The sequence below is a fragment of the Oryx dammah genome, unplaced genomic scaffold, assembly GCF_014754425.2.
Source record: "Oryx dammah isolate SB20612 unplaced genomic scaffold, SCBI_Odam_1.1 HiC_scaffold_23, whole genome shotgun sequence".
NCBI lineage: Eukaryota > Metazoa > Chordata > Mammalia > Artiodactyla > Bovidae > Oryx > Oryx dammah.
In genome coordinates, this window is record NW_024070207.1 from 38,047,177 (window position 1) to 38,062,647 (window position 15,471).

General features: G+C 39.6%; 1 protein-coding gene across 1 annotated transcript in view; it reads right to left on the reverse strand.

The window, feature by feature from the left end:
• Positions 1 to 15,471, reverse strand: part of GPC4 (glypican 4) — a 107,433-nt gene that overhangs the window by 26,609 nt on the left and 65,353 nt on the right. The window contains exon 2 of the mRNA XM_040266622.1: positions 9,459 to 9,617. Within this exon, the coding sequence (XP_040122556.1) occupies positions 9,459 to 9,617 (159 nt within the window). The remainder of the gene's footprint in view (positions 1 to 9,458; positions 9,618 to 15,471) is intronic.

The following is a 15,471-nucleotide window of genomic DNA, read 5'->3' on the forward strand; positions in this document are numbered from 1 at the left end:
TCTACCCCATTATTCAAAATCAGATCTTAACTCCCGAAGGAAAACCGTGTGGGCCTGAGATTGCAATCACTCCTTCATAAACATTTTGCCTAAAGCCAATTAGAAGACAGTTGGTGCCTAAAACAGAACCAGTCAGGGGCAGTGTCAACCAGAGTTCCACCACAATCAGAAGCTGAATTAATTGGAAATCAGATCTCCCTTGTAGGAACTGCTTGTGTTCATGAAAAATGCTGCTCAGGGAGTCAGTTTTAAGTGATGCTATTGGTGCCTGAAAGAAGAATCAGAGAGGAGACAGTTATTAAGCATTTGCAATACGGTGTCTCTGATCAGGGTTTATTTCTCCTTCAATTTTCAGCTTGGTGGCTTAAGGGTTTATGTTCTAAGGATCAAACAGCTGCTACACCTAGGGCTCATGAATGACCACTTAACATAGCAATGGAAATAAAGAGTGTAACATGCCAGGATCTAAAGCAGCATCACACAGTGGGAAAGGCATGAGACCTCTCATTTATGAGCTATGTGACCTTGATGGGACAGAAGATCTAAACCTCAGTGAGCCTCTGTTGCTTCTTCCTCCATTAAATAGGACTATCACTGCTCCCCTCATTATGGATCATGTCTCACACATAATAGCTGCTCAATAAATGGACACCATACGTGATATATGAAATGATTCTGTCACCTTTAGAGTTTCTTTATATATACAATCATTAAAAAAAAAATTTCAAGGCTGGTTTTTATCTTTCTTGGCAGAGTCAAATATTATCGCTCTTGGGTGAACATAAATTAAGCCAAAGCTGCTGGAGAACAGTTAAGACCCAAGACTTTATAAAACTGGGAGCAATTTAGCCAAAGATAAAGATGCTTAATGGCTGTAGCTTCCAACGCTGTAAAATGTCCCAGACATCCACAAGGGTGGAGCAACTCCTGAGTGAAAAACATGGGATGGAGAAATCCAGGGAAGAGATTACATGTGATATTACAACAGAATATCATATATAGCACACACACATATATATATTGTATAGGCCAAAAAGGTCATTCAAGTTTTCCTATAAGACAATATAGAGAGACCTGAATAAATTTTTTGGTTAACCCAATACAAAAAGATCAAGGCAAAGAACTAGGTGAAGGAAAATTAGGAATTCAGAAACAGTAGGTCAATGCCCCACTCCCACGTATTTCACCTATGTTCTTTGCCAGAAGCAGCTCAATGCAAGGGTTGAGCTAAGAGACTGGGACTATTTTCCACCTTTAACGAGTGATTATTCCTTTTTATAAAGGTGATTATTCTTCTTGTCAGTAGTAGCCATTCAAGATGGGAAAAACTACCAGAGTGAAAAGGCAAAACTTTTCCATATAAAAGTTTTCTATGTAAATATCCTGTCTTTTACAAAAAGAACATCGTGTGCTTTTGGAACTTCTATCCACTGCCACTTGTCTTGCATCAAATAAACATTCAAAATTCTTGAAATGGGTCAAAAGGCCTTCAGTTCTGCTATTAAATGCCATTAGTTACTACTTTATAAACAATCGACCGGCTATTGATTAATGAGCTAGAATGCATTCTAGAATTAACCCGTGACCTGAAGAGACTGGGAGCCCTCTCTATTCAATCCATTTGCTTGGTGCTATAAATTACGCCCTGTATTTATGTTATTGGGAAGCTGCCTTTTACATATAAGGATTAATTTCCTCTTTGCTCTAAAGGCCTTATTTCACAGTCCTGGTGTGGTGTGTAAACAGTAAGTTACCACATCCACAAAATTCCTGAGAAAGAAACCTCCTGGTAAATGCTACAAATCATACTTCTCACAGTTAAGAAAACTCAGAGAATTATAGCTAGCCATGCTTTCCACCCAAGGTCTTAAGTATTTGATGAAGAACAGCTAACATAGGTATCTACAAATGGAGGCGGGGGAAGGAAATTAAACAAGCATTTTACTGACCAAACCAAACTGAAACTTTGGCTTCTGACTATCTCCTCTGTCTTGCTTTTCTGGCCAAATCCATGTTAAGTTTCTAACAGGCACTGTCCTCCAGCTTGGTATAAGGTCCCTCCTCAGGAGTGCCTGCTAGGGAGGGCATGGTGCACTAAAAGGACTTATACTTGACTAATGTTCCTCAGCTATCGCCCAACAATGGACCTCTCCCAGGATGACAAGGCCATTGCCAGCTGCGGCCCTTATTAGGGGCTGTTAACATATGAAAGGGGCTGGGGGATCCAGCCACAGTAGGAGCAGCCCTTTCTTCCCAAGGCTGCTTTCAGTAGTTAATGCATGTTGAATGCTAAAGCTCCTTTCCTTTTTCTCTCCCGGGTAACTTGGCCCAGGACACAAGGCTCAGTGCTGTAAGCCCTTCCCCTGGACCTTGTTCCATTTCTAGTAATGATCCTCCCAGCACCAGATAGCCAAGTCACCTTAGCACAGCTGTATCCCTTCTCGCTGAGAAGGGCCCATGGGGGCAGGTTTAAGAACCCTCCAACAAAAAATAAAAAAAGAAAGAAAGAAAGAGGCTGGAGTAGTGTTCAAGTGCTCCATATACTAACCTCCAAGTCTATTGTATGATATGACCTTATACACAAACCTCATATACAGTCTATCTGATCTAATATGAAATGAAAAATGAGGATGCACAGTAGCATAATGAGTTATGATTCTGATTGCTATGTACATATATACATGATCTCCCTGAGCAAAAAAAGATGAGGTGTACAGAGGTGATGGTAGGGTATTGGGGAATCAGTGTGATGTTTTTCAATGATTCTCAATTTTGTTCACTCCAATTTTGCAGTGACATAATCAGAAAAGTAATCCACCTCATGCTTTCAAAAATGACTTTTTCCCTTATCATATTCATCCAACTTAAATGCTTCAATGCATTTTTTTCTACTTTTTCCTAATTGTCTACAGTGAGTATCATGATGCTGAAAATAACCCCAAAGTGGCAAAACACCAAAGCAGTTCTTACATTTTTTGTTAAAAAATACTGTTTTTTCCTACAAACTATTCCTTTGAAGTCACAGCAATGTGGAAAATATGGCAAGGTATGAAGAAAATAAAAATTACCCATAATCCCACCATTAAGAGAGAACAACAATGGTTTATTGAATTTCTTTCCTGCCTTTTCTATGAAGGAATGTGTTGTCACACGGTTGAAGTCATACTGTATTTATACCCTGTTCTCATGTAGCACTTCTGATGTGATTAAAAAGCTTCCAGAAATATAATTTTTAGCAACTGCATACTATGACACTATATGGCCAAATCATAATGTAATCACTATGGGATGTTTAGACTGATTTCCTATTTTTCATTAGTTACAGATTTGGAAAAGGCGATGGCACCCCACTCCAGTACTCTTGCCTGGAAAATCCCATGGGCAGTGGAGCCTGGTAGGCTGCAGTCCATGGGGTCGCTAAGAGTTGGACACGGCTGAGCGACTTCACTTTCACGCATTGGAGAAGGAAATGGCAACCCACTCCAGTACTCTTGCCTGGAGAATCCCAGGAATGGGGGAGCTTGGTTGGCTTCCATCTATGGGATCGCACAGAGTCGGACATGACTGAAGCGACTTAGCAGCAGCAGCAACACTGTGATGAACATTCCTGTACATAAACCTGTATGCAGATTTTTCTTTCCTTGTGATCAATACCTAGAAGCAGAATTATTGACTCAAAGGGTATAAATGAACCTATGTGACACGTCTGACACACTGCCAAAGTGATCTACAGAAAAGGTGTGCCCATGTAGCACTCCCTGCTTGAGTCCCCTTTATTATGAGAGAGAGAGAGAGAGGTGGAGATGGGCCAGGACAATGAACAAAAAAGGCCTGAATGGCTTGGGAATTCTCTCAATCAGAATAACTGCTACATCAAATAAGCCCTTTTCTTTGACAGGACAGACAGACGCATGGAAAAAAAGGGTGAGCAGAGATCATCAACAAGATTCTCAACTCCCAGGCTCAAAGCACAATGAACCAACAAAAACAGATAAAAGCAGTTTGGCTCAAGCTCTTCTATGTATTTACTCGCCTCCAAACAGATCAGCTGCTTCTTGAAGCCACAGCTAATAGCAGAGGCCCAAAGAGAGTGCTCAGGGCACGATGAAAGCTGCACAGGCATTTTCAATGAGACAGCCAACGCCACAGTCACAATTGGTCACACCTGAGGTAACAACTCAAAAGGCAGAAAACCTTTGTCAATACAGAAACGTGTGTGTTTTGTCTGAGCTCTTGATTTGATTACAGTACACTGGTAGTGGCTCGTTCTAGTCACGTTTCACAGAGAGATTATCAAAGAATTAGAAAAAGTACGCAGCTTTTTAGTCTCTTTTGTATGGAGGAAAAAAACAAAAGAAGGAAAATAGAATTGTAAAACAGAGTAGCGTGCTTTCCAAGCACAGTATGATCTGAAAGGAACACTGAATTTGCAGGAAGGCTAGAGGCCTCATGTCTTTTTCTATACTTTTTGTGGCTACTCATCTTGCCTCCTGTGCTTTAATAGAAGTTTTAAGAAGCAACAAATTTAAAAAAGACATCTTAATGAATGAGACCCGAGGTAAGGCTTAAAAACACTATGTTTTGTGTATGTTACACATTTCTATGACACATCTATTTTAAGAATGTCTAAGACTTAAACTAAAGACCCAGGAAGCCCTTAGTAAGTTGGTATGGCCTTGCAAAGGACAGTAAGAGAACTATGCAGTTGAAAAATACTTATGGTCAGGGGTCAGGAAAATTCCAGAAAATTCAGCTTAGCTAATGGCCATGAGGTTTAGTTGGCTATATATTTGTTTTTCATGGGCATGTGAATTCGAATGCCTTCAACTCACTGAATCTCCATACTGCTTTGCCTATTGGCCTAATGAAGTAATGGCCAGGATGAACCATGGAAAATTTTTAGTCAGTGATTAAAACACAAATTTGGCTCCATCTGAAGAGTGGCCACCCTTCACTTAAGCTCTCCAGCCCTCTTGTTTTCTATCATGTCACAAAAGCAGGACATGAAGCACTCTTCAGATAGATGGGACAGACAATTATTTCTTTTATGTGCGTTTTAAGCTAATTCAGAACATTTCTACTATTATTCGAGTTAACAAGCTTCAGGCCCATGAGAGGGTTTTCAAAGACCTGGTGAAAGTAGCGGAGGGTTAAGAAATGATAGGAGGAAAATAGAGGGGACCATGCAGACGCCTAATTAACATCTTGTAAGACCTTTCACTGAAGCAGCTGGTCTGGTCACATGTTTAGAAGATTCACAGAATTTGTAGAATTGAAAGGGTCTTTAGAGAGCATCCAACTCAACCCCTTCATTTTATGGATGGGAAAACTGAGACCAGTTAATTGCCCCAGGTCACAGTGGGTTCACAGCAGAACCAGGCTGATAACTCGGTAGGCTCCACCTCCTGCCCAAAGTTGCTACATTTGCTCCCACAAAGGCAAATGAAAGCAGTTTCCCCAATGGACTACCATCAGACAACATTGCAATTTCCTTAAAAAGTCTTTTTGAACCTGCAAAACAACGTGCAAATAATTTGATTTGAGGAGTCTGTAATCAAGAATTGATCTTTGTGGTTGTTACCATCATTTTTACTATGCCATTTGGAAATACATTTAACATGGCAGCTCTAATCTTCTTAATCTATTTGGGTTGTTTGAGTTAGCTCTGATTCTTTTAAAAACAACTAGCCTCACAAAATGTGACATTTGGGGGCGGGTCTTTATGTTGTGGTCCCCAAACACGGATTATGCCCTACTTCTATTATTTCTATTCCTTTTGCCAAGCAATTCTTTCAAAGCCCCCTGAACAGAGTATCTGATTAGCATATTTATGAGACAACTGATTCAGCTATGTTAATTAGCAGTTCTATACTTCAAAGAAAGAAAGAAAGAAAAATTCCCAGAACTGACCAAGAGGGGGAGCAGCTAACTCTGTCTGGCTCCATGTCTCTAGCCCAGGATAGTAGATTTCTGGTATTGAACATTCTAAGTCCAAGAGTAGATTAAAGTATAGGAGAATACAAAGGTGAGTCCTAAATTCAGAGGTATGGCTTTAATATATGGGATATCTGAGAATGGGGGAGGGGTTCTTTAGAGAGTGGGTGGGAGGACTGATGCCTAAGGAAGTTCTATATTTCAGCCAGGTCTCAAAACACATACGTGTTTTACAACTTAAAAACTGGTTTATACACTGTACAGGTGCAAAGAACAGAAAATTAAATGTGTAGAACAATGGACCTTAGAGATAAGGGGACTAACTGTTTCCAAAACGCCAGGGCTGGTGCTTGGACTCTGTCCAGAGCTCATTGAAGCAGTATGATAATGGGATGCTTTCTGGTTAAAAAGGGTGAGTTCCTGAAAAGCCTCAAAAAAACCTCATTTTTATTTGAAATTTTATTTTAAAAAATACTTATTCCTGCCTTAGAAAAAATGGTATCTCATAAACATGACTGAGGTTTTGATGACAGAGGAAGTTGCCTGAGTTCAGGATAGCCACTTTGAATTTATACTATAAGCTTGGAGATGGCCAAAGATGCTTCTTTGAAGTAGTCTGACCTCCTCTGTTCCCATGTGTCCTTCACTATTTACTTAGTACTTATTGCTAGCCTTCTTTGTGCCACCTTGCTGCCCCATTTTGTCTTTCCAGTTGCCATCTTGTTACTCTGCTCAACTTCCTGCCTTCCATTCACATCAATAACCCTTGGTTTGGCTTTTACAAAGGTGGTGACCAAATCACCCCACCCTTGGATTTCTGAGAGTCAGAACAGCCCCTGCACAACTTCACTCAACAGCATCTTTAGGCCTTGTGGAGTACTGGCAGGTCGTAATTGCCAACCTTAAAAATCAATCAGTAAATGCAGCACCCACCAGAGGATGATGGTTTCTTGGCTACCATTCAATTTTTACCATATAGAAGCAGTTAATTGTCTCAGAAAACCTAACTTGGTTGGGGGAGGGGGGTGGCAAAATATCCAAGCTCTGTTCTGATCTGCAGGTCAAACACATTTTAGCTACTACACCTTCAAAATAATTTTAAATCTATGCTGCCTACCTTTATTGTCTATGCCATAGTCTAATGTGAATTCAGAAGAAACAAGCTGGAGTTTCATAATAATTTTTCATGGCCAGTTTGAAACTGATAATCAAACACATATATTGAAGGTGAAGCCTGGTAGGGATGGCCAAGAGAAACTGTTTTTCTCTATGTTTTTAAAAAACATATGTTAACACTTACTGATAAAGTTTCTTTGTATGGCTTTTTAAAAACTACACACTGGAGTCATACGAATTATGCTATAAAACCATGGGAAATGTGAAGGTGAAAGAATAGGAAAACCAGCAGGCCCATCAGCAAGAGAAATCACTAAATGTCTGTGCTCCACACCAGGAGGACACATGTCTAATAAGAAATGGGGTGATCTGGAGGTGGTGACCTTAGAAGTTAACAGCCTCATCTCCATTCCAGCAGGCTACAAACAGGCTAGCCACTTCTAAAGAGCTGGAATTTTCCCTTTTAAGTCCCATTAGTAAACCCCCAAGTAGTAATTTTTAATTATCATCATCTCATGTTTTGAAAGATGACCGTCTATCTTCCTAAGTTTTTCTCAGTTATTGTCTTGAATGGGAAATGCCATAGTCAAGAGAATACCATTCTTTTCAATGACCATACTGATAAATTTAGTGACCAGGAGTCACAGGTAGTCTAATGATGTCTTTTGCCAATAACACTCATCTTCACATGGTGTCAACAGGATACAGAAATATGTAAATTATTTCCATCTATTTAGGGAAAGGAGATACAGACTAAGCATAATTCTTCACACAAAGTGTTGGGGAAAGTGGGCACAAAAATTGGTACATAGAAAAATTTAGTTCACCTACATTACAGTTTAATTATCCATTTGTCATGTAGCCTGGGAACCTACTAACACTTATTAAATCAGTTATCAGTTTCAAATAACTAATCTCAAAGCCAACATTTGAAATACAACCTGTTCTTTAACTGGGGACTGCCTTATCAGCTAGATCAAATCTAATTTAGTCCCACTTCTCACCATGGTAATGAGCCCTTTGCAGAAATGCTCAAAGACATTTCACATCTTGAAAATTTGCCTTATACTTCTTCACCACACAGAATGTCAGGAAAAGCATGCTTCAAAGGTACTATGTAATTAGAATGGCCTTTACAACAGGCACAAAGGAAATTATTTCTATTAAAATTAAATCTACTTCACAACAATCTTCAGACTGAGTGAACAGCACCAGAGAAAGGAATCCTGAGGTGTTTGGGACCACATAACTCTAGTTTTGAAAGTCTGTTATCTATTACATTGCTTCAGATATGTTGAAGTCCCTCTCATCTAACTCAGATTGGCTATTTCTTCACTCTGAAAAGATGAAGTGTGCATCTGAGAATCCGTATTTGGCACAGGGGACATTATGAAATGGGTTTGTTCATGGCTTTAACGTGGATAGACCATAAGATCAAGTGTCATATAGATAGACCAAGTGTGAAATTGAAAGTGTTAGTCACTCAGTCGTGTCCAACTCTTTGTGACCCATGGACTACAGCCCACCAGGCTCCTCTGTCTATGGGGATTCTCCAGGCAGAACACTGGAGTGGGCTGCTATGTCCTATTCCAGGGGATTTCCCAACCCAGGGATCAAACCCAGGTCTCCTGCACTGCAGGCAGATTCTTTACCATCTGAGTGAGCTACTGAAGCTCCAGCTAAAATGAGGCTGTGGATGGAGCCCAGTATACTGAAGACTAGAGCCCAGGAGCTATCTCTGGGTCGCCGCTGCATGGACACTCGAAAGCTGAGCTTTAGTCCTGTGTTCTACAGGGTTTCTAGGAATTCTGGTTGGCTTTGGGGGAGCCATTTTGAAATTAAATTTGAAGTCCAGCATCTGCAGAATATCTATGGTTATTTTGGCTAAGTTTTCAGATGCCTGTTTTTTATTAGAAAGCTTTTTTTTAAGTGACTTGCGTCAACAACACTATTGTGTGTTCACCCAAGAAAATAAACGAAAGCATTTAAACTACTTTAATCTCTTCCTTGGCGTCTTGTGACCATATTTCCATAATGGCTACCAGACCATACAGATCCTAGTGTATCTGGAAGGATTCTAGCACTAAAGCTGTAAGGCTCACTTGCCCCTGGGATCCAGGAAAGAGAGCATCTTGAGAGAAAACGAGCACTGAGAGGAGAAGGGTGCTCAGGGAGAAGCAACTGTACAAATTTCACTGGCAGCTCATGGATGTGACTTGACTAAAAGGTATAACATGAATTCAAGGGAGTTCCCTGGCCATCCAGTGGTTAGGACTCAGCACTTCACTGCCGTGGTCCAGGTTCAATGCCTGGTCAGGGAAATAAGATCCTACAAGCAACATGGCGAAAAATAAATAAATAAATAAGCAAATGGCTACGCTTACTGAGACCAAAGTTCTAATACATACCATCAAACTTCTTGTAGCGGGAGGCAAAGACGGCTTGTAAATGATTGCACTGTTCACTGACCACACTTTTGAAATCCTCCTTACTTTGTAGGCTGTACTTCTCCTCCATCTCTTGAGAGCAGCAGGTATAACCCCGGAGACAGATTTTCAAATGATCACCTGGAAGATAAAATGAATGACAATCAATCTCCACCATAAGTCATCAGGTTCAAGAGGGAAGAGGTTGATTTAGGTGCCCATGCTTGGCTTTATCTCTGTCTGTGATATTCCTGCAAAAGCCCAGCTGTCAAGATTTTCTTGTCCAGCATCTTCTGTACAGGCGTTAAGACACTAGAAGATTGACCTTATAACTGTGTGTGGTGTAGTCACTCATTCATCCAAATAGACTAATGGTTTTCAATAAATGTAATCTTCAGGTAGCTCAGAGTCAAGGAAAATGTCTAAGACATATTCACTCCATAGTAGCTCAATGCACAAACCATCTGCCTCCCCTACACCAACAGCATTCTGTTTGTGATTTTGACATCAGAGTCTAGAAAGCTTCTTTTTTGTAAACCCCAAACTTCACTCCTACCTTGTTCTTCCTCTGTCACAGACCAAAATTTACCCTTCGAACAGACCATGCCTTTCTCATATAATGACCAAGAGATATGGCACCACTCAAAAATAATCCCACCAGGTACCATCACATTAGTTATGCCAATATTAACTTTGTGGTATAGGTATCCTTGTATAATTTTCTACTGATGTTTACAAGGATCTACCTTCACTGTTCCTCCTGTTGTTGCAGTTCATGTTCCATGATAGACAAAAGGGTTCTGAAAAGACCTAAGGTCTCAGGAACTCACACTTAACCTTTCAATGGTTAAGTGTGAATAATAAATCAAGGGATGAGGAATGAAGAGTAAAATCTATGTAACAACACTAATCGTGGACATGAACTGGGCCAGAGCCGACCTCTGCTGCTTCTTGGCTGTGGGTGCTTAGAGGAAATAAGTCTTCACCTCGGACAGATAGCAAAGTAGCCTTGTGGCAGGGGCAGACTTCAGATAACATGATGTTGGCAATTTATTTGACTAACACTAGTGTTGTCAACTGCACAGATGCAAATAATTACATAGTCAGATATATTCCTGATCATTCTTCCTTCCTGGCAATTAAAAAGTAGGGAGAGTGTTACTGCCAGACAAAAATGGGTTTGCAGCAGTAAAGGGCTATTTAAAGAAGAGGAGAAGGGAAACAATCTTCAAATAACTTCCTCATCCAGAAACTACAAAATGCTTCTTTTGCCATTTTCAAACCTTTGGGGGGGGGTTGGGGGGGGGGTGGGAGCTAAGGAAGGATGGAAGAGTTTAGAGCTGTGAGGCTGCCATACATCTTAGATCTCATTAGTGGAAGAAGCCCAGTTTTCTGGAAACACCTTGTTATAACCAAATCTGGAAACACCTTGTTATAACCAAAAACAAAACTGCCTCCTCACTGGCTTATCAAGTTCACAGCAGGTCTTTGGTACTGAGACATCTAATTAGCAAAGAAGATACCCAGTTGTCTCCTGGTTTCAGGGTGGAGGATTCCTTCCCCAACACAATCTTCACACAAAAAATAATGCAAAGGTCCCCAACTACTACAGCAAGTACAAGTTACAGTACTTGCTATAACTGTGTTTAAAAAAAAAATCCATATCACATTCATGCCCCACATAGAAAATGAATTGAAATACAATGAGAACTTAGGGTGTACAAAACTACATAAATGAATTATAATAAAAGTAGCTACTTTTTAAGATTTTCACAGGCTAAAAATCATCACAGAGCCACTTCTGCTCATTTGAGCCTTGACCACACCATGTAATCTGTCTGCATTTCTAAAAAGTGTTACTTGAAAATGTAATGTGACATTCTTACCAGAAGCCCTGTCCAAGACACACTTGTGAATTAAATACCAAACCATACTTGGGCTACTAGGGATTTGGTGCCATAACCAGTTTTGGCTGATGAGAAGTTCAAAGGGAGGAAAAGAGAAGTCTTGGTGCATCTGAAGAATTTAGAGCCCTGCACACTGGTAAGAACTCAAGCAACTCGTTTGCTTTTTAAAACATTAACAGTTCTACTTTAACACCAAAAAATGATTTCTATGATTCAAAGCCAGGCCATACATATTGACGGAAAGACACTCCACTTTGTTGGAGACTGCTTCTAAAATGCTGGGTCTGAATGAGAAATGTCTTTTGTTTCTGGAGATCTCCTCTAAACTTGGTGATCCTATGTGCTTCTCATTTAAGAAGCATGTCACAATTTGGTCTTTAGGCTGAAAGAGCAGAGTACAGGCATAACAGGATCCAATGTGGGACAGGCAGATGACAGCCACTGCTGGGGCCGGGGGTGAGGGTATGAGAGGAGCTTCGGACACACGCCCTTTCTGAAGAATTCTAGCTTCAAAGCCTGAAGCATTAGAGCCACAGAAGCCTTGGGAGTCAGTTCATCCAACAGTACAAGTAAACAGGGTTATGCTCTACAACCGTCATTTGCCTCCTCTACATCCCTAACTCAACCTCCTGCTTCTGGGACCCTGGCTGCATTCTTCATAGCCTTCTTCGGGTCCCTTACCTTTTCACCCCTTTTCACTCTTCTCATCCTATTCTCTCTTAACCCATTCTGCCTCCTTTAACAGCACATAATGAGAAACTGAAGGACTTTTTATATTTGTTATACTTGTTGAGAGTTCCCTGTTCTTAAGTTCAAAAGCAGGTATATTGAAGGCTTTATGGATTTCTAAGGAAGCACCTAAATTAAGTTGCTTTTTGTACATGGCCCTTGATTAGGTTTTTTTTCTTTGTGGGTCAGTGGCCCTCAAAAGAAAAAAGGTCCCTTACCCTTGTCCTCAGAGGCTTGGATGAGAGTCAATGAAGCGTGCTTTTAAAGCCTAACTCTGTGGCATTAAAAACAAAAAAATCACTCGAAAGAGCCAAACTTTTTTCAATCACACCAGCTCGATGTAATTTCTCCTTAGTCCTAATATCAATGCCTTCGTTTTTCAAAGCTGAACAAAGACAATCACAATAAATTACTACTCAATCCTGCCGAGTGTGGATTGGCTCTTTTTTTTTCCTCTGTAGCCCTTCAAATCAATGGTGATAGAATCAGGCATTGAGTATGAGGAATCCAGTCCATCCTTTTTTACTCCTCCCACCAAAGCTGGCTCTGATGTACAGATGAGGTGCAGCTAACGTCCATTTACTTCTAATTATTCATAACCCACCTACCTATAGAAAATGTTAAAAATGGTGGTTAGGTTCTTAGCCAGCTCCCAGCCTATTTACTATAAACCTAACTACTTCTAATTGTAATTTCATTTTGAACTCCAACTAGAAGGCAAGAAAATGTCTCTCAGATTCTCACACATTTGGATGGAGATGGTTATACAGGAATTACTACTAGGGTGTCAGCTTTCTGTACTGGTAAGAGACAATAAGAATAAGTCTATTCAGGATTACTCTGCCAGAGTCCTAAATGGAGGAAACAGCAGCCAGTGTACCGGACACAATGCAGAAAACTCAGGCTTGCCCACGCCAGCACAATTTGGAAGGCAGACATTCTCTGATGCCCAACTGATTTTACTCAAAACGCAAACCAAATGCCTTTGGTAAATAACAAATATACAAACTGCACCCTAAGGGTGAACACTGCAGTGAGAGGCATTTGAGAAGAACTAACTGGAAAGTCCTTAGAAAAACTGCCAATGTAAGGGGTTCTGATTTTGCAAAAGCCTTTCAAGCAAAAAGGAATTTGGAGAAAACTCAGCTTTTTATTTCTGGGTTTTTGCTTTATTAATTTTATTGAAGTATGGTTAATTTACAATGTATTTAATTTCTGCTATTGAGCAAAGTGACTCAGTTACACACACACACACACACACACACACACTCAAACATACATGTATATTCTTTTCCATTATAATTTATCACAGGACACTGAATATAGTTCCCTGTGCAATATAGGGAACAACCTTGTTGTTTATCCATCTTACATATAATAGTTCACATCTGCTAATCCCAAATTCCCAGTCCTTCCTTCCCCCTTGAATACAACAAGTTTGTTCTCCATCGGTGTCTCTTGTTTCATAGATATGTTCATTTGTACTGTATTAAGACTCCACATATAAGTGATATCATATGGTATTTATCTTTCTCTTTCTGGCTTAGTGTGTTAATCTCTAGGTCCATTTGTGGCTAATGGCATTGCTTCATTCTTTTTAACGGCTGAGTAATATTTCATTATATATAAATACCACAACTTCTTAAACCAACAGTCTATTGACGCTCACTTTGCTTCCATGTCTTGGCTATTGTAAATAATGGTGCAATAAACATTGGGGTACACATATCTTTTTAGGAGTTTTTATCTTTTCTGAATATATGCCCAGGAGTAGGTGTGCTGGGTCATATGGTATTTTTCCCCCGGTTTTTTTTGAGGAACCCTCATACTATTCTCCATAGTAGCTATAACAATTTGCATTCCCACTAACAGTGTAGGAGGGTTCCCTTTTCTCCACACCCTCTCCAGCATCTATTGTTTGTAGATTTTTTGATGATGGCCATTCTGACTGATGTGGGGTGAGACTTCATTGTAATTCTGATTTGCATTTACCCAATAATTAGCAATGTGGACTACCTTTTCATGTGCATATTGGCCATCTGTGTATCTTCTTTGAAGAAATGTCCATTTAGGTATTGTGTCCATTTTTAAAAAAATTTGGTTGTTTGGGGGGTTTTCTTATTGAACTGTGGGAGCTATTTGTATATTTTGAAAATTAGGCCCATGTAGGTTGCATCATTTGAAAATATTACATCCTAGTCTGTAGGTTGTCTTTTTGATTTGTTTATGGTTTCTTTTGCTGTGCAAAAGCTTGTAAATTTGATTAGGTCCCATTTGTTTATTTTTTCTTTATTTCTATTGCCTTGGTAGAGTGACCTAACAATGGCACAATTTATGACAGACAATCTTTTGCCTATATTTTCTTATAGGAGTTTTATGGTATCTTGTCATTTTTGTGTATGTTGTAAGAGTGTATTCTAGCTTCACTGATTTACATGTACTGCCCAACTTTCCCAACACCACTTGAAGAGAATCTTTTCCCCATTGTGTATTCTTGCCTCCCTTGTTGAAGATTAATTGTCTCTTTAAGTGTGGAGGTTTATTTCTGGGCTCTCTATTCTGTTCCACTGTCTGCCTTTGTGCCAATACCACTCTGTTTTGATAGGTGTAGCTTTGCAGAACTGTCTGAAGTCTGAAAGGGTTATGCCTCCTGCTTTGTGCATTTTCCTCAGAATTCCACTGGCAACTCTAGATCTTTTGTGCTTCCATATAAATTTTAAGATTATTTGTTCTAGTTCTGTGAAAAATTTCAAGGGTAATTTGATAGTGATTGCATTAAATCTATAGATTGCTCTTTGGTCAATTTAACAACATTAATTTTTCAATCCAAGAGCATGGAATATCTTTCCAATTCTTTGAATCATCTTCAATTTCCTTGACTAATGTTTTATATTTCTCAGTGTATAATTCTTTCACATCCTTGATGAGGCTTATGAAAACTTAGCTCTTGACAAGCAGTTTTAAAGAAGTTAATTTTAAAAACTTCCAAATACTTGATACTATCTGAGTCTTTCATTCTGCAGGTCTAATGGTAGTCTGGGGATAAGACTGTTACAGGGAGTTGGAAATATGGGTTTGAATCTCAGACCTATATGATTCACTGTAAGCTCTAAGAAAAATCACTTACCCCCTGGAGGATGAACCCTTTGTAAAGAAGGAAGCATTATGAATATGGTACAATAATACAAAGACTTACATGCAAATGTTAATAGCAGCATTATTCATAATAGCCAAATATCCAACAATGGATGTATAAACACAATGGGATGTATTTGAACCATGAAATATTATTCAGCCATAAGAAGGAAAGAAGTTCTGAAATGTGTTTCAATATGGTGAACTCTTGAAAATACTATATT